The sequence below is a fragment of the Aedes aegypti genome, chromosome 2 (assembly GCF_002204515.2).
Source record: "Aedes aegypti strain LVP_AGWG chromosome 2, AaegL5.0 Primary Assembly, whole genome shotgun sequence".
Lineage (NCBI taxonomy): Eukaryota > Metazoa > Arthropoda > Insecta > Diptera > Culicidae > Aedes > Aedes aegypti.
This window is the reverse complement of record NC_035108.1, coordinates 21995227-22022355: the sequence shown is the minus strand read 5'-3', so window position 1 is coordinate 22022355 and position 27129 is coordinate 21995227. Positions and strand designations below refer to the sequence as shown.

Below are 27129 nucleotides of genomic sequence, written 5' to 3'. Positions count from 1 at the left end.
AGAAATCTCTGAAGGGATTTTTGGAAGAATCTCCGAAGGGATTTCTATAGGTATCTCCGAGGGGATTTCTGAAGAATCTCCGAAGGAATATCTGCAGGAATATTTGCAGGATTTTTTCTGAAGGAATTTTCGAAGGGATTTGTGGAGGAATCTCCGAATGGATTTCTGGAGGAATCTCCGGAGAGATTTCTGGAGAAGTTTCCGAAGGGTTTTCTGGAGGAATCTCAGAAAGAAATTCTGGAGAAATCTCCGAAGGAATTTCGGGAAGAATCTCCGAAAGGATTTCTGCAGGAATTTCCGGACGGGTTTCTGAAGAAATCTTCGAAGTGATTTCCGAAGAAATCTCCGAAAGGATTTTTGATGGAATCTCCGGAGGGATTTCTGAAGGAATCCCCGAAAGTATTATTGAAGGAACCTTCGAAGGGTTTTCTGAAAGAATCTTCGAATGGATTTCTGGAATAATCTCCAAAGGGATTTCTGGAAGAATCACCGAAAAGATTTCTGAAGAAAATTTTAAAGGGGTTTCTGAAGGAATATTGAAGGGATTTCTGATGGAATCTATGGAGGAATTTTTGAAGAAATCTCTGAAGGGATTTCTGAAGGAATCTCCGAAGGGATTTCTAAAGGAATCTCCGAGGGGATTTCTGAAGAATATCCGAAGGAATATCTGCAGGAATCTCTGAATGGATTTCTGGAGGAGTCTCCGGAGAGATTTCTGGAGAAGTTTCCGAAGGGTTTTCTGGAAGAATCTCCGAAAAAAATTCTGGAGAAATCTCCGAAGGAATTTCGGGAAGAATCTCCGAAAGGATTTCTGCAGGAATTTCCGAAAGAATTTCTGAAGACAATTTTAAAGGGATTTCTGAAGGAAAATTAAAGGGATTTCTGATGGAATCTCTGAAGGGATTTTTGGAGAAAACTCCGAAGATATTTCTGAAGGAATTTCCAAAAAGACTTCTGGAGAAATCTCCAAAGGGATTTTTGAAGCAATCCCCGAACGGATTTCTGAAGGAATGTTCAAAAGGATTCCTGAAGGAATCTACGAAAGGATTTCTGAAGGCATATGTCAAGAAATCTATAGGGTTGTCGAAGGAATCTCCAAAGCGATTTCTGGAGGAATTCCCATAGAGAATTCTGGAAGAATCTCCAAAGAGATTTCTGAATGAATCTCTAAATAGATATTTAAATGAATCTCTGAAGGGATTTCTGATGAAATTTCCGAAAGGATTTCTTGGAGGAATCTCCGAAAGAATTTCTGGGGGAATCTCCAAAGGGATACCTTAAGGAATCTCCGAAGGGATTTCTGAAGGAATCTAGGAAGGGATTTCTTGAGGAATCTCCAAAGGGATTTTCTGACGAATCTCCGAATGGATTTCTTGGTAAATCTCCGAAGGGATTTCTGAAGGAATCTCCGAATGGATTTCTGAAGGAATCTCCGAAGGGATTTCTGAAGGGATTTCTGAAGGAATCTCCGAAGGAATTCCTGGAAGAATCTTCGAAGGAATTCTTGGAGGAATCTCAAAAAGAAATCCTGGAGGAATCTTTGAAGGAATTCCTGGAGGAATCTCTGAAGGAATTTTTGGAGGAATTCTGGAAGGAATCCTTGGAGGATTCTCCGAAGTGATTTCTGTAGGTATCTCCGAAGGAATTCCTGTAGGTATCTCCGAAGGAAGTCCTGGAGGAATCTCCGAAGGAATTCCAGCAAAAATCTCGGAAGGAATTCCTGGAGGAATCTCCGAATGAAATCCTGGAGGAATATTCGAAGGAATTCCTGGAGATATATTCGAAGGAATTCCTGGAGGAATCTCCAAAGGAATTCTTGGAGGAATTCTGGAAGGAATCGTTGGAGGAATCTCCGAAGTGATTTCTGTAGGTATCTCCGGAGAAATTCCTGTAGGTATCTCCGAAGGAATTCCTGGAGGATTCTCGGAAGGAATTTCTGGAAGAATTTCCGAAGGAATTCTTGGAGGAATCTGCGAAGGAATTTCTGGGGAAATCTCCGAAGGAATTTCTGAAGGAATCTCCTAAGAAACTTCCGAAGGAAACTCTCAAAGGATTTCTGAAGGAATCTAAGGAGTTTCTGAAATAATATCCGAAAGGATTTCTGAAGGAAACTCCAAAAGATTTCTGGAGAAACCTCTCAAGGGATTTCTGGAGGAGTCTCTGAAGGGATTCCTAGAGGAATATCCAAAGAAATTCCTGGAGGAATCTCCGAAGGAATTCCTGGAAGAATCTCCGAAGGAATTCCTGGAGGAAGCTCCGAAGGAATTCTTGGAGGAATCTCCCAAGGGATTTCTGAAGGAATCTGCTAAGGGATTTCTGGAGGAACCTTCGAATGAATTTCTGAAGGAATCTCTTAAGGAATTCTTGGAGCAATCTCCCGAGGGATTTCTGGAGGAATCTCCTAAGATATTTCTGAGGGAATCTTCTAAGGAATTTCTAAAGGAATCTCCCACAGGATTTCTGAAGGAATTTCCCAAGGGATTTATGGAGGAATCTCAAAATGGATTTCTGAAGAAATCTCCTAAGAAATTTCTGAAGGAATCTTTCAAGCGATTTCTGAAGGAATCGAAGGGGTTTCTGAAAGAATATCCGAAGGGATTCTGATGGAATCTCCGAAGGGATTTCTGATGGAATCTTCAAGAAAATTTCTGAAGAAATCTCCTAAGTGATTCTGAAGAAATCTCCAAATAGATATCTGGAGGAATCGCCGAAGGGATTTCTGGAGGAGATTCTACCCCATTACCCCGAAACCCATTAGCCCGAATGCCATCACCCCGGATGCCACTACCCCGAATGTACCATTACCCCGAATGCTATTTCTCCGAATGTACAAATACTGTAATTCGGGGTGTAGTTGATCAGTGGGGAGAAGTTGATCATTCATATACATGTATAAACTGTCAATAGAGTTATGATTTGATTTCAATTAGCACAATTCCTGTGACGTCGTATTACCTGATGACTGCTCTTGATGTTCCTAAGTTCGGTTTGACATTAAAGATAATTATACCATGGAAAAACAGATTTTTTATGAAATGTTTGATGAACTGTTGAAGGCTTTTACTCCAAACAATCGAATATTGACAAGGCTATATTAAGACACCATTAAAATAAACTATTTCTTACATTACACCATTAAAATAAACTATTTCTTACACTATTTCTTACATCCAAAAATATTTGGATAATAATACATGAATTCTAATAGGAGTTATAGAACAGAATCGCTTGAAAGTGATCAACTTCACCCCATTTTTCGGTATCTTGAATAACTTTGCCCCGTGGAATTGTGATTCGGGGTAATGGGTCATTCGGGGATATGGAAATCAGGGTGATGGCATTCGGGGCGATGTCATTCGGAGTAACGGCATTCGGGGTAATGGGGTAGAATCCTGGAGGAATGTCCGAAGCGAGTTCTGGAGACCGATAGGAATCCTGGTAGAGATAATCGTAAGATTTACTGTAGAATTATTTTCCGGAGAATAATAAAATCTCTACAAGAGATTTCTAGATAAATCTCTTACAGAGTTTTCCAAAGAAATTCCGGAGAGGTCTTTGGGAGCATTTATCCTTAAAAAAATATTCAGAGCATTTTCGGCAAATTTCTGGAGGAATTTTTAGAATACCGTTAAAGAGAATCTTTGAATGTAAAATTTAAATATTGAAACAGATTGCTAGAGTAAAGACAGGAATTATCTTTAGGAATATCATTGAATGTACTTTCAAAGTAACTCATCTAAGAATATTCGGGTACATATCTGGAAACTGGAATTTTTTTATTGAAAATTCCTGAAAAAATGCACGCACCACTCTGAAAGCGTTCTTGAAGCAATCTTTTGACAAGTTCTTGAAATTATATCAGCACAATTCCGGGAAAATTCACTGAAACAATTTCTGGGTACATTTTTGGAACAACCATTGTCACAAAGTTTCTTGAGAATCCATGAGGTTTTCTGTAGGAACTAACAAAGATAATTCTGAACGAGAAAACTACAGATGAACCTCCAGAAATATCCTGAAGGAATCTTAAAAGCAATTCCGAGAAAAAAAAAACCGTAAAAGTGATCAAGCCAAAGTCTACCACTTCTTTCTGAAATCCGATTGACTGATCCTCTACCTCTTTTACGGAATCCTTATCTCCCTTCGGGAATTCTTGATAGATTGATACCTGAATCTTCCCGTAGGACTTATTGATAATCCGGGTGAACTCCTTTAGTTCCATTATGATGATACACCGATGAAATCGATGTGATCTGAGGAAAGTTTCTACGGATTATGGAAGAGATTCTTCATACTCTTCTCGACATTACGTCCTAACTGGACAGAGCCTGCCCATAAGCGAAGTATTCAATGAGCACTTCCGCAGTTATTAACTCAGAGCTTTCATTGCCAAAGTTGCTGTTTTCGCATTTGTGTGGCCGGTAAGATGATATTTATGCACAGAGAATCGGGCCAACTTCCATAACGAAAAGATCCGGACCGGGAATCGAACCCAGACACCTTTAGCATGGCTTTGCTTTGTAGCCATGGACGTTACCACTAGGCTAAAGAAGGGCTTCTGTTATCTTATTAAACATGAATTCTGAATGAGAAACTTCCTAGGTTTCTACCGTAGTTTCGAATATTCTTACTTGAGAAATACCAATTTCTAATCAAAAGAATAGTCTCTTTCAAATTTCATGTGGGACCTGTATGGGCTCCCGCTAAATTATCGGAATTTATTTTAAATCACATGAATCTAACCAGATTCTAGTAAATCCACCAGAATATTTTAAATTTACTGAAATAGCAGATGGCTTGTAAAACGCCATTTCAACTTAAATAACCTATTACCGCATAAATATGATACAAGAAATTTAAATTTATTTTTTTTAATCCTCGAAATTATTATAATTTATAAATCTTCAAAATCACGCTGATATTTCTCCGTTCCTTAAGGATTTCTTATCTGTTACATATTTGTTTTAGCTCAAATACACTCAGTTCCGTTATAATGAAGAATATATGAAAATCGCGTTCCAAATATTTGTATTCCATAGCATTAATTTAGGATCAAGAGATGAGCTCCAGGAGCGGTTACGCCTAACTGAGAAAACCACCACATCACACAACATCGTCATTACCGACGACAGCTTACATTAATTTCGAAATGGTAAAAATATAAACAAAAAATAACTGGGAAAAAAAGCACTCAAGTAACGTAACGGCAAGAAAGGAATAAGAAAAGAAATGTTAAAAGGTTAAACAGTCAGGATCAGTAATGAAAGCAAGTAAAACCAGAGAAGCAGTAAAAGCATATAAACGAGATTCTAACGCAATCATTACGAAATACTGAATAAGCAAAAAGAAGGGGGGTTGGGAGGAATCAGGTGTGGGTGGGTGGGTGTGTTACTCAATGCAGCCGGGCTGCAACAGGGAATGGACAAACGGACACACGGACGGAACGGGGTGGGTTTCGCTGTTATTATAGTCTTGCTCAACACTAGTTGTGTGGTGTCTGGTAATACTTTGCATATGTGGAAAACCCATCGGCAGCAAACTCCACCTCACACACACACACACGCAGCACAGCACAGCACATCACAGCACAGTGTTGTTCACACACGGGCAGCGTACCTCGATAATGTTCTTGTTCGTCAGCGATTCGTGCGGCTCGTTATACTCGGTGTACTTCAGCAGGACCTTGTCCATGTCGGTGCTAGCGTACTGGTACAACTTGTTGGTGCTGCTGAAGATGATTAAGGCAATCTCGCAATCGCACAGCACCGACAGTTCGTACGCCTTCTTCATGACGCCGAATTTGCGCTTGTTGAACGTCACCTGTTGGGAACGGAAGACGGAAGAAGAAAAGGATTAATACGGGCGAGCTTTTGGGGGAGTGGTGTTCTTAAATAGTGAATGGCTTCGACGTCACACAATTAAAACCTATTATTATACGGAGCCAATTATGGAATTTGTAGGACGGGATTTTGCTCCCAGTAGTGGAGCTATTAAGTGATTATTAAACGGCTACTTTACATTATAACACTTTGATCTTTTACCCTCATCCTACGGAATTGTTGAATTATTTAAAAAGTGCTTGAATCAAGGTAGATAAGCACATTTCATATTACTTTCTATTTCTTCTTATATGTCTTTCTTTACACTGGAGCCTGGAAAAATGAAGAATTGTACCGCCTTCGAAAAAAAAGCAATTTGCTTCTTCCTTTCTCTTTTTTGTCCATTTGTCACCTCTACTCTCTGTCGTAATTTGGTAGAATTTTTTGGACATTTTTGATTATCAAACATGGATTGAAAAATTCTGGACAAAAATTTGAAAAGGGTACATCTTCTTCTATCTGGTGTTACGTCCCAACTGGGACAAAGCCTGCTTCTCAGATTAGTGTTCTTTTATGAGCACTTCCACAGTTATTAACTGAGAGCTTTCTTTGCCGATTGACCATTTTTGCATGTGTATAATCGTGTGGCAGGTACGAAGATACTCTATGCCCTGGGAATCGAGAAAATTTCCTTTACGAAAAGATCCTCGACCAGCGGGATTCGAACCCACGACCCTCAGCATGGTCATGCTGAATAGCTGCGCGTTTACCGCTACGGCAATGTGGGCCCCAAAAAGGGTACATCGACATTGGTAAATAATGGTTTATGGCAGTTATAAACTGAGAGCTTTCTTTGCCAAATTTGCCATTTTCCAATTCGTATATCGTGTGCCAGGTACGATGATATTATATGCCCAGGAAAGTCAAGGAAATTTCCATTACGAAAAGATTTTGGACCGACCGGGAATCGAACCCAGATACCTTCAGCATGGCTTTGCTTTGTAGCCGCGGGCTCTAGCCGCTCGGCTAAGGAAGGCCCCAAAAAACGTAATAATTAAAAAATTTCCACTGTGGACCATATTACTTTCGTTATTCTTTTTGTACTGTTCATCCACTTATGAGATCTGAAACAATTAGACACCAATGCGCACTAATCTACTCTCTATAAACACGCATGCCATCCTAAAATTAACGGTTCGCAGTTCACCCACGCATTCCGCTTTTCTCGTTAGAAAGGCTTTTCTCAAAACAACATAAATCACGAATTAAACAAGAGGTTTGCATGTTTCATCTAACGCCTACTCAACTACCACAAAAACGGTCGTCCCATCAGTGTGCAGTGGCGAAATAATGGTTTCAATTCAGTTCACCAACTGCGCTGCCAGAAAGCAACGAACCATGCGTCTCCATGACAATTCCGTTGTCTCTCTCTCTCACCCTTACGATCGCAGCACGTGAGCATGGCAACCAACTCAGCTTCACACAATTAGGCGCAAAAACTTAATTAATCAGTTGAGCACAAACTGATTGTTTGTTGGGAAAACTCCCAAGTTTGAGTAAAAAAATTTTAATACCAGCAGCAGTTTACAGTTGGCTACGAAAGTTTGTTATAGAAACAGCCTCCGGACATCATTTAACTCGCTGGGATTGGACAACACGCTGCACGATGACTAGCTGAGCGAGCGAAGCCTCGCAATTCCAAGCTTTTGTTCGCCGAACATCGCGTCTGCATCCAATCAGAAAGGACACACAGTCAGTGCTGCTGGTGGCAATTAGTTACAAAATGTTGATTTTTTTGTTTCAATCGAACACGTGTTCAAAAACTTCAACGGATAGTTACGCAATGTGATGTATATCAGATGCGATCCGATTGGGTGTTTCATTTATGGTTTTGTCTCCTTATTGATTCTGTCATCCTTTTTTGAACCAGATTGATCTTAATGTTGATATGGGTTTTAGATATTTGAAGTTTCAATTGACTTCACGTGTATTGAAGACCATTATGACATTTTCCATAAAAATTTGGATGATTTTTGATAAACCCGATTTTTTGATTCAAATGCAAATTGGCAAAAAGTGCTTTCAGTTAGTAACTGTGGAAGTAGTCATATGAATACTAAGCTGAGAAGTAAGCTCTATTGAACGTAACACCAAGAAGAACAAAAAGAAGTAGATGCAGCATATCAGTTGAAGCGTAGGGGAAGACGGGGTAAAACGGGCCACCTCCAGTTTGGCATAAAAATGGTGGTTTTATTGAAAACTAGTGGTCCCGGCAAACTTCGTCTTGCCATCAAGTAGGCTGTTGTAAACCGTCATGTCCATCCCCCATACAACATTACAGATTAGTTTTCTCCCGTTTTCCCGACTACTCCGAAGACATTCTTAAGTTTTTCCTTCACACGAACACGTCGGAACCCTTCACAAATTCAACTGTGAAAGATTCATGAAAATCCGTTGGCCCGTTATTGAGCCATTTCGTGACATACAAACATCATTCCATTTTTATTTATATAGATTCACTAATCACTTTACTCAAGCATAAGATTTTTGTCATTCCTAAGCATTTTGTGTAATATTTACATCAAATTTATCATAACAAATATCAAAAACAATAGTTTTGCACATCGATAATGAATTTGATTTAAACTTAACAGATGCTCATTAAAGGATTCCGCAAGGGAAATTTTCGTAAAAACGCAATAAATTACTATGCCAGACACAAACAGAAATGTAAAGTATGCTTCAGTAGACTGATGCAAATTTTGAAGTTTCTGCTCTCCTATGCTTAAACGATGTCAATTATGGTAAAAATCATTCTCCCTAAATTTGAAGTGATTTGGAATAAATTTGGTTGTGCACACGCCATTTGAAGTTTGTATGGAAATTACTATGGAAAAGGGAAAGCTTTTGTGTTCAGTCCTCTAACTGCTCGTAATAATAATCTATGGAAAAGTGAACATATTCTTCTCATGTGAAATCTTCCCAGCTACAACTTTGCCCAAGACGTTGTTATTGATTCCAAAGTGTAGATCATGCTGAGATGATCATTCAATTACTTTCAGAGCAACACTGCTTTTTTGCTGTAGAACATAGTGGCCTGGATTACTTTGATCTATTCCACCCGCCAGGAGCACCACTGTTGCCTGCCGAGCAGTTGGTGAAGCATGCAAAATGCAAACCCACTTTATGATTATGAATAACAATTTATCCTGACATCCATTGTGGTCTTCGGCAAAGTTGTAGCTGAAAGGATTTCATAGAAGTAGAGTTTGTTCACTTTTTCATAAAATATTATGACGACGAGATAGAGGTCTGAACACAAAAGGTTGGCGTTTTCCATAGTAATCTCCATATAAACTTCAAATGGCGAATCACTTTAAACTTTGGGAGGATTCTATTTATTATAATCAAATTCGTTTTAGCATAGGGGAGCCAAAATTTCAAAATTTGCATCACTCTAATGCTTCAGTGAAGTTAAAAAGGAATTTTAAATATTTAGCTTTGACATAAGGCTCTAATTGCGAACATTGCGCAAGCGGGGAAAAACCGTTCACTATTGATGGGGTAAGGCCGCCACCACTAAATTATTCCAAAAAAAAGGTCTAAACAATTTTAAAAGTTATATCTATTTTGTACATCGTTCCTCAAATAAAATGAAGTCAATATTGGTAAAAACGGAAGTCAAATCAAAATATGTTTCAATAATGAGCAATTCTCGCTGGAACCAGGCCGCCATCGGCACCCATCTTTAGAATTCCAATTTTATGTCACTGATAGCTAGTTTTGATAAAACTTAAGGGTGGTCCTTTCTGTTTTCTCAAATTGGTGGACCCCTCGTACGCTAGCTTGCTAAACAGTTTGCGAAAAAGCCCATTTTTTGATAAATATAGGGTATTTCTTCACTTGATATGCCTCATATTTCGCTTGGAACACTTAGCAAACTTAGTGGCATCGAATAGAGAAAGGATATAGCTTTCATTGAAAGTTAAAAAAATTTGGCGGCCATTTTGACATTGGCCGCCATCTTGAATTTTGTTAGAAAAATCGTTTTTTTTTTTCACCATTAGCGCACCGCTGGTTTTGAATTCTGAGATCACCATCAGAAAGCTGAGGAAAAATTGCGTAAGATAGGCTACAGAAACTAGGTGAGCAATGGTATTTACCCTATGAAATGAACGATTTTCTAAATCGTGTTCTACGATTTGACGTAAATGGCGAGTACAATCAATGCAAACATTATTTTTTGAACAACAAAGAAACAAGTTTTCAATCGTTGGTGTTTTATTCGAGTCAAGTGAAGAATAAGAGTATTATTTTGAGTGAAATAATCTGGCGGCCATCTTGACGCCAGGTTTTAAGTAGTAGAATGAGTTTTCACCTTATTAGCACTCATCATGTTGAATTCTAATGCTACCGTTACACTTACTCTTCTTCTTGTTCTGCTTTTTCCTAACATTACGTCTCTACTGGAACAGAGCCAGCTCCTCAGCTTAACTAGCTTCAAAAACAAATTATCAAATAGGATTCTTTAACGCTTATTTGCTATCTGAATGATTATTCTGCATATCTTCGATTTGAAAAACAGCATTAATTCTTTCATTTATTTGGTCTAAAACCTATGATCGAAATGAACAATAAGTTAAACAGCTGAGATTAGATAAGAAATAAAGAATCTGATGTTTTTTTTAACGGAGGCCTTATAATTAAATTAATTGAGATGGTAAAAATCATTCAACTGCTAAAAACTAAGATGGCGTCTAAATCCAAGATTGCCACCATGTTTCCCAACCTCAAGATGATACACCTGCGTTTCAGCGTTACGTCCACATTACAACAAAGCCTAATTCTCATTTTTTTTGGTAGCGATAGGGGTAGTACTGGCACTCTTAATCTGCCCTAAGCTCCTTCCCAGCATTTGCTTTTATAAGCCTCTATTGCGTTCATCACACAGACGTTCCTAAGCAATGTTGCTCAAATGGTCACTGCATGGTCACATGTGTACCCTAGCAGCAATCAGCCCTTGCCGTAGTTTTGTAGTCTAGCAGTTCAGACTACTATCAAACTATGATAAGGCCTGAAATGCTACTAGAGTGGTTAAAGTGAAGAACGAAATAGTTTTATTAAAAGGTCCTCATTCCCCATTTTATTTTATTATTCACTGTCACATAATTGCCTCACTTTTGCTGTCGTCACTTTTGTTTTTGACACTAGCACTTCTATATCCGATTATCATGTATGAACTTTCGTTATCACTTTCCACTATCACAGCTAAAAGTTTCACCAATATTACATCACGCCACTTTCATACCAATTTATTTTATTACCAATAATTGAAGGATGTTTTTTATAATATTTAATTGAACTACGAATTATCACAACGACAGTAACAAAAAAAATACTTCGATCACTTCTATTGCACTCGCTGTTATTATGAACACTGTCATTGTAAAAGTATAAAGAACTAGGCAATAGTGTTTTGTTTAAAGAAATAAGTGCATACTGTTATTATTATGTCTGTGGTATTAACGTAACCCTCACAATCACTTCAAATGCAATTTCAATAGTTTATCATCACTATGCAATTTATCAAGTATCATTATCACCCTCACAATCATTAATTTTATACCGACGAATGTTACACAGAAACTCACCGAATACTCACTTTTAAGTCACATAACAAAAAGTTGGATCATGCGTTAGCTTCGAAACCTATCCACCATTACCGATTAGTACAAAGGATGCTACAATTCATCTAACAAACTGCAACTACAAGTAGTGGTGCATAAGTAACTACTGAGCCCTGGCGGTCCCTTCATTCGAAGAGTTCCTGATAATATGCAGAAACATATTTACAGATCCTCAGCCTGCAAGCAGCCGTTTCATGATAAATCATGATCCGTTAGAGGTGTGCCAAAGTATTGGGAAGGTGATATTTTATACAAACGGATATTATTTTACGGTGCACCTTCACTTTGGCACCGTCAATCCCCATGATCCAGGCCAGGGTACAACAAAGCCTAATTCTCATCTTTCAATTTCGCTATTTTTTACATGCATGTTGGGCGGTAGTAAAAACGATACTTTATGGTTCAGAAAATCAAGGATGTTTTTTTGCTTAAAAAATTAAGATTTCTATTCTTAATTAATGCACTTTTGGCAATGTTTTACGTTAAAACTACAGATATTACCACAAAACCTACTAATGTCCAAACGCGCAATTTATAAACATCATTCAATGACAAAAATGCATATGGTAAAATATGTTTGTTTATTTCAATCAATGTTTTGGGACGGTATTTATTCAATAAATTTATTTATTCATTATTACTGAATTAAAAAAAAAAGATTTGTCGAAGAATTATTCTGACATTATAAATCGCATTATAAAAAAAAATCCTATTTAATAGCCTGTATTTATAACTAATAAAGCTGAGTATCAGGCTCGGTTCCGGTAGGGACGTAACGTCAGGAAAATAAAGAGAAATAAGAAGAAGAGTATACGTAACCTTGTTTTATTGGTAGCCTCTGAATTCGACATGTTACATGTGCTATCAAGGAGAAAAATTCATTCTACTAACTAAAACCAAGATGGCGTCAAAATCCAAGATGGCCGCTAGATTTTTCCACTCTAAATAATACTCTTATTCTTCACTTGACTCGAATAAAACACCAACGATTGAAAACTTGTTTCTTTGTTGTTCAAAAAATAATGTTTTCATTGATTGCACTCGCCATATACGTCAAAATCGTAGAACATGATTTAGAAAATCGTTCATTTCCTAGAGTAAATACCATTACTCACCTAGTTTCTGTAGCCTATCTTACGCAATTTTTCCTCAGCTTTCTGATGGTGATCTCAGAATTTAAAACGAGCGGTGCGCTAATGGTGAAAAAAACGATTTTTCTAACAAAATTCAAGATGGCCGCCAAAATTGTTTTTAACTTTCAATGAAAGCTATATCCTTTCTCTATACGATGCCACTAAGTTTGTTATGTGTTCCAAGCGAAATATGAGACATATCACGTGAAGAAATACCCTATATTTATCAAAAAGTGGGCTTTTTCGCAAACTGTTTAGCTAGCTGGCGTACGAGGGGTCCACCAATTTAAGAAAACAGAAAGGACCACATTTAAGTTTTATCGGAAACTAGCGATCAGTGACATAAAATTGGAATTCTAACGATGGGTGCCGATGGCGGCCTGGTTTCAGCGAGAATTGCTCAATATGAGTTCCCTAAGTTATAATAGGTATACCTCTGAGATTTAAGAATAAATTTACAGCAAAAAATGATTCAACATCCAGCTTAAACAATGTAAAATTCATGAAACATCATGCTTCTTAGAATCACAGTGAATTTACGTATTTTTATCGCAAAATTACGCACAAAAATCGTGGTGATCGCTTTTACCCCTTAGGTGGGCGGTTTATCCCGTCGCTAGAAATAATCCTGATAAGCAACCACTTTTTCAAGTCTCATGAAATAAATAAATTATTACTAATGCTACAGCTGTAATAATTTTTGATCATGCCTAAGGCTTCAAAAACCAACATGTTGTGTCGAAAAGTATGTAAGTATTCTTGATTTTGACACATAAATTAAATTGCTTAGCCGGGCGGTCTCCCCCTATGTGGGATTGGAATTTAGAACATACTTTTCAGCAATCCCTTCTCATCCCCAAATTATTACCATCAAATTTTCTTTATGAATTGCTGTAAAAGTCATCATGCACCTAAACACTATTATGCCCCTACTCTTACGCCAGCTTATGAAGTTCAGAAGTTTAACACTGTCCAGAAAAAAAGTTTACTGTACATTCTTTTCAGGAGGACATGCACGATTCCAATAGAGTCGTAAGGGGTTGGTGATGATAATATACCATTAAAATTTACATCCCACCCATAATGGGGCTTACACCAGCCTATGAAGTTCAAGAGAAGTGCAAAAAAAAAATCAAAGGGGTTCTTCTTCTCTCTGACGTTGCGTCTAAAGGGGTCTTAGGGGCAAAATCACGTTCCAGGACCGTTCAGTGTATAACGCAAACAAAAAGCAAATTAAAACAAATAAATTAAAACGTATGGCAAATAAGGGAACCATTATGTCCATAACTGGTACACCTGCCCCATTTGTAAATAAATGAAACAGCCAGGTTGCATCTGTTAACCTTTACGTACCCGACCTACGACAAGGCATTTTCAAATAGCTGCCATTCCATTTGCCAATTTCCATTAGATTTATTTAAATTTAAAACAACCATCATTTGAGATTGAGCTTGAGCATGATTGGTCGCCCGTGGATGCTACTCCAGTATCGCCAGATCAGCGGCACTTACACAAGGAACCAACCGAATGACTGCTTGGGACTAACAGGCATCCTCAGTGTATAAGTGCTGGTGATCTTCTATTTTTAGCGACAATGGTGCCTGCCACGTCAGAATGCAGACCAATGTGGGGAAGGGGGAGGAATTGATGATGCATTATACTGGCTCCCACGTAGACCGTATATACCACTGCATCTACGCCAGTTCATGCGGGAGTGTATGGATTGTGGGAAAGGCATGGCAGAGAGGTTTGCTTTTGTGGTTAGCAGACTGCCTATGAATCAGGCGTAAGGAAAGGCATGCGCCTGGAAGAATGGAAGCGTTAGGGAAACGGTTTCTCGTCCGTCTCTGGTTCTAGCGTTTTGCTATGAACACGAAAAGTTTGAGTGTGATATATTTAGAATGGAAAGAATGCTTCTAAGCAAGTGAGAGATATACAACTACAAAGTACGACGAAAGGGACGGGCCTGGGATTGAACCCATGACCTTCTGCTTATGAAGCAGAAGCGGTAGCCATCAGACCACTAACCCCGTCTCAATTTAAAACAACCATCATTTGACTTTAAAAAGGTATCAGTTGTTTGGCATAAATGGACAATGCTGAATTCGGGACCAAGTCGGGAATATTCCGGGTTGTACTGGGGTCACGAATGTGCCAAATTTGGGAAATGTGATTATTTTTTTACTTGCTTTTTTTTGCAGTCACAGCACAGAAGTTTTTATGTAAAACGTAATATAATGATCGATTGTCATAATTTAAACATAATTTTAATTAGTGGACCGTTCCGGAACATCGTAGCCGGTTCCGCCTGGGCTCCTTTGGGGACATTTCCGGTTCATGTCCAGAACATACCGTGCAACGTCTCAATCTTTATGAATTCGGGGGTACATGCCAGTAAAAGAAGAAAAAATGCGGCACGAACAGATGTGACCATTGCAGAGCTCCTGGCACAGGTTCCACGAGGATAATAATAAATAATAATATAATAAAGGAAGAGTAAGTTAAATATCAACAAATTTGGCCACTCGAGCACTTGACACAGGTTCCACCAGGGCCTCTTTAGGGACATTTCCGTTTTATGTCCAAAACATACCATGTGATGTCTCAACCTTCGTGAAATCGTGAGAACTTGCCAATAAATGAAGAATAAACTCGGTAAAAGCAGGTGTGGCCACTCCAGAGCACCTGAAACAAGTTCTACGAGGGCCTCTTTGGGGACATTTCCGTGTTTTGCCCAAAACATGCCGTGCAATGTCTCAATTTTTGTGAACTCGAAAGAACATGTCAATAAAAGAAGAAACAGCTCAATATCAACTGATGTGGCAACTCCAGAGCTCCAAGAACAGGTTCCGCCTGGATTTCACGAGGGATATTGCAGTTTTATGTCCAAAACAATCCGTGTGACATCTCAATCTTCATGAATTCGAAAAAAATATGTCCATTAATAAGGAATAGGCTTTACGTAAATATATGTTACCACTCCTGAGCACATCGCACATATTCCAGGAGGGACTCGTTAGCGACGTATCCATTATATGAAGAACAAAAATATGTCAATAAATGAAGAATAAACTCGCTACCAACAGATCTGGTCAATACAGAGCACAAAAAGCAGGTTCCGCCAAAAGAGTTTGAAATTATTCATGATTATATTAAAAATATAAAACCTTGTCGTGAGCATGAGCATGAGCATGATTGACCGCCCGCAGTTGCTACTCCGTTATTGAAAGAACAGCTGTAATTGCACAGGGAACCCACAGACATTACTCGGGATCAGTAGCATCTTCAATGTGTAAGTACTGGTGCTCTCATTATTATAACCAACAATACCGGCGCCGGCTGCGTCCGAATGCAGGTCAATTTGAGGATGGGAAGGAAATGTTGACGTGTAACTTGCTTCATAGAAGCCGAGGAGTCCTCTGCACTTCCACAAGAAAACACTGGGATTTTGGATATGGGAAAGGTTTCGTTTTGGTAAACGATAAAGATATAATTAGAAATGAATACGAAAGCATTTACACGGATAATCGATACCGATAGTGCGATTACAACGCAAACCAACCACAATTGATCCGGATTCCATCGCTCGCTACAAAGGAGCAAGCAACAGTTTCAACGGACCAAACACTACTCTAAAAATATAAAACCTTGGCATATGCACAAAACATGATGTGCCACGAGTTAAGCATAATGAATTCTGAAAATTATTCAAATAAATACAAACTGATGTGGCTTCTCTTTGCTGATACAGTCTTAGGCAGGATGGTTTTCACAATTTTTGAAAAATCTGTCATGCAGATATTCATGAATACGCCAATAACTTTGCCAACAAGGCACTAAGCAACTATTAAAATACAGCAGAGAACTGAAAAGAAATCAAATAAGCGATCTGCCAGAATTTTGTCTAGAACATCGTCAGAAATTCAACAAGAATCATAAAAAAGTTTTGGCTAGAATGTTACCAGTAATGTGTAGTGAACTTCAAAGATTTTATCAATATCATCAAAAAAATCTCTATTATCTATTCGGGGTTTCTCAATAAATTTGTTAAAGAACTTAAAAGAAATCCGTAATGGAAATCCCCATGAATACACCATAAAAAATCACTCTTATAAATGATGATATCCCTTTGATATACGGACAGTATGAATAAAGAGAACAAACTACATATTACCCATTTAAAGAGTAAATTCGTCCACACATCCATTCCGCCAATCGTACCGCTCATTTACGAATAAAGGAATTCCACGTGCAACAAACTTTTTTTTTCTCACAAATTGTCAAGGATTTCATAAGTAATAAAGCAATAATCCAGCCAGGAATTCATAAAACATCTAATCTGGAATCCATTCGAGATTTAATCTACTATCTGCAAGGGTTTTTCCTACAAATAATCCATGCATTTTTTTTATGACGCTTTAAACTTCATTAGCCAGTTGATTTGCATCAATTCAAATGTTTCACAATTCTTTCAATAATCCAGTCAACTGTAAATGTTTTAACATTTGCATACCTGCTTTTTTGTTATCGCTAAATGCTATTGATACGTTCATTCGAATACTTATAAGCTTGAGCGACGCACGGTATTTTTTGATCGTTATATGGGAAGTCTCCATGCAAGCCCTGGCGGTGACTGTGTGCCTGTGGCTCTGGAGTGATCACATTAGTTATCACGGCATCAGAAGTACTTTGCTTTAAGCATGTACAGTATTACCAGGCCCCTTTTTTTAAATATAAACCAGAGAGTCCCTACCCAGACAACCAAAATGTACGTATAACGAAATCACCTAGAGGCTTTATATGTGCGAAATTTCACTTATAAGATGTCGCGAAATGGCCTTCTACGTACAAAAGTGGAGGCGATATGCGTGCATATATTATGTGATGAATAATAACATACATTACGAGTGTATAAATATTCTACCGAACTAACCTGTAATCTTATGCGACTTAACTTATGATAATAAATGTTTATTTGACAGCTGCTACGGATTGATTCGACTTACTTTGTACGAGTGTACGGGACGAAGCAAAATGTACAAATAAACTCAGAAAAAAGTGTTTTATGCGAGGAAACTCATCGATCTGACGATTTTATCCATCGTGTTTTGCGGGTTTGATGTAATTTGTATGAATTAACGAGTTATAACATGAACTTTCTTGCGATTTCTGGTTATCTGGGTAGATCCCGTCTCTTTTTTTTTTTTTTTTTGCTGAACATTCAAACTCTCTATAAATATGATACATTGCATTTTCCAAGATCAATCCAAACAGTGTTATGAACTAGTACAACATTTTTTCATTATACGCGCAATTCTCGCTGAAACCAGACCGCCATTGGCAACCATCGTTAGAATTTCAATTTTATGTCATTGATCGCTAGTTTTCGATAAAACTTAAGGGTGGTCCTTTCGGTTTTCTCAAATTGGAGGACCCCTCGTACGCCAGCTAGCTAAACAGTTTGCGATATGTCTCATATTTCCCATGGAACACTTAGCAAACTTAGTGGCATCGCATAGAGAAAAGATATAGCTTTCATATGTAGTTAAAAAAATTTTGGCGGTCATTTTGAATTTGGCCATCTTGGATTTTGTAAATCATGTTCCACGATTTTGATGTATATGGCGAGTGCAATCAATGCAAACATTTTTTTTTGTACAACAAAGAAACAAGTTTTCAATCGTTGAGTGATAAAATCTGGCGGCCATCTTGGATTTTGAGCGTTGCGCCAATGGTGAAAAATCGATTTTTCTAAGAAAATTCAAAATTGCGGCCAAATTCAAAATGATCGCCAAAATTTTTTTAACTACATATGAAAGCTATATCTTTTCTCTATGCGATGCCACTAAGTTTAGCCGCGGATTTATAATGCCCAACTGCCTTTGACGTCTCTTTAGTGGTTTAACGATTTCAATTGATGATTTGACTTTTATATTAATGATTTTCATGAGATGTCCGGAATTCAAATCAAAGTGTCCGGAATAAGAGACAAAAATGAAAAAGCGTCCGGAATAAGAATCATCAAAAGGCCATACATTTCGATTTATTTAAAATTATTCAAGTTGCGAGAGCGTATTCTTTACCCACAATTCGAAAGTTAAAGATTTCCGGCACTCGATAACGCTGAGGAATCATACAGAATGATTTATTTTGTATGCTCTATGCTGTGCTATACTTCCCTGAGGCCTTAAGTGTCCGTAATATGAATCAAAACGGTAGATCACTAAATAGTTTGATAAATCATACAGTGCAACCTCCATGAGTCGATATTGAAGGGACCATCGACTCATGGAAATATCGAGTCATGGAACAGCAATCCTTTGGAAAGCTGCTTCTAGGGACCATCATAGTAACAATGAAATTTTGTTTTTAGTAAGGACTGTTCATTTAAGAAAGTGGACACGTGTTTTTTACAGTGAACTATTTATTTTCGAACAAATTCATGAGTTTACCTAAAATACATGGAAATCAACGTAATTTCGATCAAATTCACATAAATTTGAACATTTATTGAGCATTGCTGGAGAATGCTCTTACTTTTCTTTTGATACCTCCCATAAAATTATGCACAACTTTTTTCGGAACTTTTCGAACTGCTTTTTGAACTGCTGACCACATTTTCTTGAAAAAATCGATGGAGCTTGCTTCTCTTCCATCCTACTTAAGATGCCGTTTGATTATTGCCCAATATGTTTCAATGAGGCGTAGTTCTGAGCAATTTGATGGATTCGATCATTTTTCTACAAATTTGACTTATTCCTTCTTGAGCATCTCCAAAGTAGCTGAAGCATAGTGAGCCGATGCTAGGTCTGGCAAAAACAATGGAGGCATGGTATGCTTTCAGTAGATGGGCAGAAGCCATTTTTTAATGCATTCAGTTCTGTAATTTTCGCCGTTGATTGAACCCGTCGTGAAATATGTAGTACTTTCATACCGCAGGAGCAAATTGCTTGCCATACCAAATCATTTTTCCCAAATTTTTCTGTTGGGATGTATCGTACGTCGTCAGGAATATCTGTTTTGGCCACAGCGTTGAAAAAATTCAATTTGGACACTTCGCGATTTAAGCCAAATCTCGGAACGGCAGTTTTTCTGTACACCATTTGTGCAGAAAAAAATTGAGAGTCGCCATGTCAATTCGACCCATCGTTTAGAATTTATAATTTTTTTATGTCAACTTTTGTCTGCTGTCAAAATAAACACTTGAGATCACACTAAAACAAAATTTTATTTGTTTTTATGGAATTTTTACACCAAAATGCTAATATTGAGGTGTCCACTTTCTTAAATGAACAGTCCTTATGATTCCATGAGTCGATATCGAGTCATGGAACATCGACTCATGTAGGTATCACTGTAGTTTAAATTTCATGTATGTAAAACAAAAAAGAGCAGAATTTTCTACAACTTTGGCATTCTACAGCTCAAAATTGTGACATGCTATAACGTTTCTGAGAGCCGCATCAGATTCAACAACAAAATAAATTCTAGGAGCACATGATCTGATCCTTGATACACGCAAACATGTTATTTATATTATGCTGTGTAATGTACAATACTAAAATAGCACACTTGATACTTTTCCATAACCTTAAATTTACTTCAAAACTGTTTTCCGCTTGTGGACGGACCTGGTGTAGTGGTTAGACACACGCCTGTTACGCCGAGGACCAGGGATCGAATCCCATTAACAATTTGTGTGATTTGTGCTAATGTAAGAACAACACGACATAACACTTATAGTTATTACAAACGTCAAGAAAGTTAAAAAAATTACCTTTCTGTCGACCGGTTTCGGGCACGATGTAGCCCATCATTTTGTTAAGCATTGGGATAAATTATTGTAATTTATTTCACCGTTTATTTACCTTAGGTATAAAATGGAAGATTTTGACGAGTTTTGTTTCTTTTTGAATTAGTTTTCTGGAGGTGAAAATCATATTACACGTTGGATTGTATGAAAATTATACTGAAAATCGTTCCTTCTACCACACAAACGCTAGAAATATGCCATTCGAGGCATTTGCTATCAGTTACAGTACTTAGTAATATTCAAATTCACAATATAAAAGTTTTGGTAATGTTATGCTTAAACACTATAAAAATTCAAAAACGTTTTGACCAGTGTTGATCAGACTCATTTCCCCGAAATTCGAATTGTGAAGCCATGAACTATTATAACTGTGCGTTGTATTCCTGAGATGGAGGGGGAGGTGGTTGGGCTTAAGTGTTGCACATGGGATCCGACAGTTTCGATCTCGTTGGGCCGCAATTCAAGTTTCGGTGAAATGATTCGCACTCACTCACTCACTCATTTCATTTCACCGAAACTTGAATTGTGGCTCTCTGGGATCAAAAATGATCGATTTTGTGTGCAGTAATCAAGCTTAACCATCTGCTTTTCTATCTTAGGAGGATAGATCATGGTTGTAGTAGTTCGTAGCTTCGTAGTTCGGAAAATGTTATTTTCGGGGAAATGAGTCTGAACAACACTGGTTTTGACTACCCTTGTGGGATAACTTGCAACAGCAGTTTTGGTCTATTTTTTTGGATATTTCTTGCCGCTTGTCATGGAAAACACATGAAAAAGCACAATTTAACAGATATTTGTTCAACAACATTAAAATTTGTGTTCCTCAATCAATTCAATACGTTTGGAACAAAATATTCGAAAATTCATATGGACCGCATTATAATTAGAATTAGTTTTATTTTCTTCATAAGAATGATGGATAATTTTGAGCAGTGGCAGTCCATTGCAGTAGCTGATGAGCAGCGGATTCGTGAAATGAAAATATAAAATAAAATTTTGTGGGGATAAGTGTATTATGTATGAAATTTGACCTCACTGTTGAGTGGAACCGCAAGCAGAGCAAGACTCAAGCAAGGATGGTGGCTACCTACATACATACATACATACAAGAATGATGGATAATTTTGAAAATCTGTATCAAAATTAACTAGCAGATCCACCTTTGGGATCATTCTGCATAAAATATGATGATAGTTCTGTCAAAACACCAGCAGATACTATTTTAGCACATGCATATCATTATGTGATACGTTCCTATGATAGAAACATGTTCAAAAAATATGTTATGAAATACTATTGTATTTGTAGAAAAAAACATTTTAATGACTTTTTAATTTGGATGTATTTTTCAACCAAATTGGTTTAATACACATAATTTTATCAATAATAATTAGTTTTCTAAGAGCAGATTACTCTGTCATTGATTATTGTTATGCTTTTACTACCTATTTACTAAATTATTGAATGTTCATAATAACACGATATAGTTGATGTTTTTGATAGAGAATTTTTGGTAGTACTGTGTGTTGCGTGTTACCCCACATCAGGGGTAACATGGAAAATGTCGTCTCTCCTGATCCCAGAAAACCTATTACTGATGAAATGAATACCGCGTGGTATTCTTTATGTAGCGATTAGAATACTTGATGGTTTTTGACTCATATACCGTTAAGTCACCAGTCACCGTGCGGCCTCCATTCACCGTGCACATAAACATATTCCTACAGAATATTCATACAATTTTCACAAATTATTCTTTTGTCAGAAAATAAGATAAAACTGATGAAATGAAGTAGTTTTTGTCACAAAGCATTTTGAAAAACCTAGTTTATGTAGTCAGAACCATGTGAATTCTGTTTGATAATCAGATTTTTCAACACTTTTAGTAGAATCGCCAAAAATTCACATTTTCTCATTTTAACGTTAGAGTATAGAATTTTTCAAAATTTCAACAAGTTTTCACTGTGGATACTATTAGTAAGATGTATTTCATAGTGTGAGCAATGAGATTTTATGCAAATTAGAATTTTCTATTGTGTCTAAGTCGAAACCCAAATGCACGGTGAATGGACCCTTTTTAATATATATGGTTCATATTACCGTGCATTAGTGTAAAATGCATGAAACTATTCGGTAATATTAGATTCATTGTTATGTCGTTATTAAACTACTTCATATATAGTTTTTTAGTGAATATATAATGGCTTGGACAATACAGTCAAACCTCCTATAACGATTTAAGTGAAAAAATAATTATTTAGCCATTTTTCCAAACTTTTTATGGTTTTGATTGTAAATGAAGAGTTGAATACTCTTAAAAATGAGTGCGCACACTACTAGCAACATAGTTGCTGCATCAACAACGTTTTTTCAAGATACGAAATAAAATCAAGACGAAAACTATATGCACGGTGAATGGTGCACTAGTATGCACGGTAAATGGTGACAAAGAACGGTACGAGGCGACCTTAACATGACATTTTCAAACATAATTTTTGAGTAATTTTTTGTTATGCATCACTAGTTTTAAATTTTTCCCTGAATTATGATATAATTTCACGCTACGTAGTGGTATTCCAGTACGCTCCAAATCATTTGGAAAAGTTATATAATTTTTAAAAGTACAATATTTTCTTAAATGCACGGTGAATGGTAGCTTGACGGTAAATCCTTAACATTTTCATCCATATTGCTTTGAGGCTGAAAAATGTTGCAAGTTACCCCGTTTGACGGTAATAAGAAAAAAATGAAAATCAAAAATACAAATGGAAAAATCTGCATACTTATGCATAACTAAAAGTAATAAATTCGCGAATAAAACTAATAATTACCCAAAACAAGCTAAGCTTGGAAAAAATGATGTTTAGATCGAAAATAAAAATTAGGTACGGTCAGCACCGGTTTTGGTCAGCTTAAGAGATAATGTCAATAAAAATTATATGGGAAGCCGTATTTATACTACAAATATGTCAAATGCAGACTTTCAACCCATATTATGTATGTGAAATATCGAATCTGAGCTAAAACGTTTTATTCGCTTTGAAAATCTGTTGGTCAATATAGGCCACCAGAACCAGTTTCGGCCAGATATTGAACTTCGGTTTCTAAATTGACCAATCAAATTGATTTCTTATGAGAGTGGTCATATTAGTAGTACCCTGGCCAAATTAGGTATAAGAGAGTTAAAATTATAAGGAAAATTAATTGTTTTTCTTATGCTTTGAATCGATCGTACGAGTAAATGAATGGGAATGTGATCTACTGAATACAAAAGTTTTCATTATAATTGACTATGTAAATCGGTGTATATTCCACTATGGCTATAACTGGCGTATGGCCAATATTGGTGCTTCTACCCTTTTCGATAATTAGTACGATAATAAATTCGCAAATGACTTATATAAATTCCAAGAAATTATTTTGTTTTTAAAAGAGTTTGTAGCGATATCGTTTACATTCACCCTGATGTAATAGTCCCTCTTAGAAACAGGAAACCACCTACCTGTCGGTTCCGCTCGTCCGTTATCCGTGAGATCTGTATCTTTTTCCGCCCCATCCTGCCCCGTGCTGCACACTGTTACTCTTTCCCTCTCTCTGCTGAACTGCTCCTCCGTCAGCCGTAGAAACAATTTCCTAATTTACGTCCTCCAGCTTTACTCCGAGAATTGATTGCCCAACGCCGTGGTACCGGTTGTGATGGCAGCGGTATTATAACTCACAAGATCAAAAAAAAAAACCCTCTCTGGACAAAAACACGTAACCGCCAACGCTTGCATTCAAGGAACCGTCAGAAAAAAATCAACAACACAATACCGGAATCGTAACAGAAATATGTCGCACTGCTAGCCGGTGGAAATATCACTTGTTTAGCTTTTCCCCCGCACAAACACACACACACCGAAGCACTCACACTATGACACCCCCTTCCGCGGAAAATTGGGGTCGGGGCACTCTTTGGGACGTGATTTCTTGCTTCCTTGCTTCTTGGATGCTTCTCACGCGCGCAGCACAGTCTTCTTCCCGGCTTCCTCTTCTCCTTTGCCTTCTTCTAAACTCCGGCGGCAGGAAGTGTTTCCACCTTAAGCACAAGTTTCATAACACAGCTGCTTTTTCCGGTTTGCTGGAAATATACCGAAACGACAAACGGACGACGACGACTTCTTGCTTTCGGTCGCGTAGGTTGTTCCGCCAGATCCTGCAATCCAGCCCACCACGATCTGCAAATACACAGAAAAAAAAGAGAAAATCCGTAAAAAATAAAGTCAGCACTGGAGTGGAATAAATAGCCGATATAAATATTCAGTTTGTTTTTGTCCGGTGTGTCGAACATTTCCCCATAAGTTGTGGTTTGGGGAAGGGGATGGGGTACACCTTTCCAGGGAGCACGCCATGGCCATAACTAACGTTTGAAATGCGTGCCTTGTCGGTAGGAAAATGCCACGATCGTAAAGTGTGGTTCGGGGGTTCTGTTGGGTATCCTTTCGCGACGACCGACCGACGACGACGTTTGTTCTTCCGTATTTCATCACGTTGGGTCAACACAAGGTGGATACTTTCCGGTTGGTCAACCACTGCAGCGACGATGGGTTAGGGGCTATGTTTTTTTTGTCAACTTGGTATTTTATAAGTCTATAATAAAACAAGCAAGAGGAATGCAATACAGAATGTTTTTGACTTGTTCGAACGAATATTAGGCAGTTTGGAACTTGCTTTTCTTCACTGTTGAGTAGCTTGATCAATGCACATTCTCAATCAAAATTCACATAACCATACATAATTGGAAGTTCTGTTCATGGCACTTCAGAGGAAACCACGGATTTTTGTTACTTTTGGAATAACAACTTTATTATTGTTTTACACTATGCTGATACTGGGATGACTTTTAGCATTGAGGGCATGATCTCTTTTTATGTGTCTTACTAAAATGTTAGTCAATTTTAAATCAAGCTTTGTCTTATGTTAGCTCTCGGCGCTGGCCACATGAGCAAAAAGTAAATATACACGAATTGCCTTTCTCTAATGGTATATTTTGAACTTTTACTTATTTTTTTAAAGTAAATTTTCTTTTATATTGGACGATCAATTTAGCTGATAAATCCATAAAAAGACTTATGTCAAAACGCCTAATTTTTTAATTGCTTTCGGAAATGATTATTTGAGTTAACAAATACGTAAGATTACCAGTGGTAGATAAAACAAGATAGCTCGCAATTCAATTGTTGTATAGATGTGGCAAGCAGAAGTAGACGGTTAGAATGTTCCAATATGCCCTTTTTCGAATGCAGTAAATGAGACGACATCGCGGATAGTGTGAAACTCTCATCCAATAAAGGTACGCAGTAGCGCAACCAGGATTTAGCTCTAGGGGGGGTTTTGGGCGATAAAATCGAAGTAGAAAAAAAAAATCAATTTCTAGACACACGTTTTCCAAGGACGAAACAACGTTTACAAATTTCAGTGTCTCTCGGCCACTTTATAGGCACACCTTTTTATATGACTACTAGGTAAAAGGATTATGTTGTAATTGGTGTAATTTTTCAAAACTTTCCAAAATACGACTGTGATGGATGAAAGAAGTTTCGTTATTAATTTATATTATTTAATAATATTTGATATTTTTTTTTTTTTCAAAAAATTGGAATAGATTTAATATGAATAGTTAAAAAAGTCCTTATGAAATTCATATGTACTGATAACGATTTAAATATTTATTCTTTGTGGTTTGTTCGAAAGTTTATCCAAAACTGTTTCTTCACTTATAATTATATTTGGATGCACATACATTAGAGTGATAGCGTTCAATCTCTCTTCGCCTAATTTGTTCCTTCAAGTTTTTCATCAACGAGTAAGATATTTCAGTGGCTTAAGTTGCAGTAGGAAACGTTGCGATTATTAGCAGTTAGTCGAAGGAAAACCAGCATTGCAGATTTTGAAACATTTCCATATTGTTATCGAATATTTAGACATTGAGTTTTCAAAAAGCCTTGTCTGCATTAATAAATTTGTGAGAGGATTTGTGATTATTCAGCTTATACACCAAACTGTCATCCCCTTAACCTTTTTTTAGACTACGATTTTATTCGTTGTCATTGAAAATAAAAGAAAGTCTTCCCCAACAATTACGTGTCCTAAAGGTTGTAAAAATCGGCTTAATGCTATGCCAACTAAAGATTGTTGAAGTTTTGGATGTTCAGCTGTTGAGAATCCCAATCTACTTATATGTCTGAAAAATATCTCGTCTCTGGCAAGCTTGCATTTCATTTATCAGCGAGAAAATTTTGTGTTTATGGAACTCTAACTCTAATAGACCCCATTAATCAGGAAGTCACAACTTAGAAGAATATAATTGTTAATACAACCTTCTGATCCAGTTTTGGTAGATTGCAGTTTTGTAAGTCATATTTTTTATTTTTGCTCTGGGGGGGGATTTGACCCCCAAAACTCCCCCTGGGTTGCGCCACTGAAGGTACGGTATACCTCAATTAACTGATTAACTTGTGAACGAGTCTCGGAGGCCTTTTTTACCCAGGTATGTGACGAATATTTGAGCGTTTGAGAGGAACTAATATATCTAGCGGATAAAAAATGATTTTCTCTTCACCGTTTTAATGCAAACTTTTCTTTACAAGGTAGCACGTTTTCTTGACATAAAAACTACTACAATTACTTTTTGCTTT

The 27129-nt window shown here is 37.3% G+C and overlaps 1 protein-coding gene across 15 annotated transcripts in view; it reads right to left on the bottom strand.

Moving 5' to 3' along the window:
• The window catches only part of LOC5571277 (myocyte-specific enhancer factor 2), a 296538-nt gene that overhangs the window by 26043 nt on the left and 243366 nt on the right, over positions 1–27129 (bottom strand). For all 15 annotated transcript variants that reach the window (XM_021840199.1, XM_021840184.1, XM_021840195.1 and 12 more), the window contains 2 exons: positions 23955–24669; positions 5617–5820 (listed from right to left, as the gene is read on the bottom strand). In XM_021840199.1, coding sequence (XP_021695891.1) covers positions 5617–5820; positions 23955–24008 — 258 coding nt within the window. In that variant the 5' untranslated portion in view covers positions 24009–24669. The remainder of the gene's footprint in view (positions 1–5616; positions 5821–23954; positions 24670–27129) is intronic.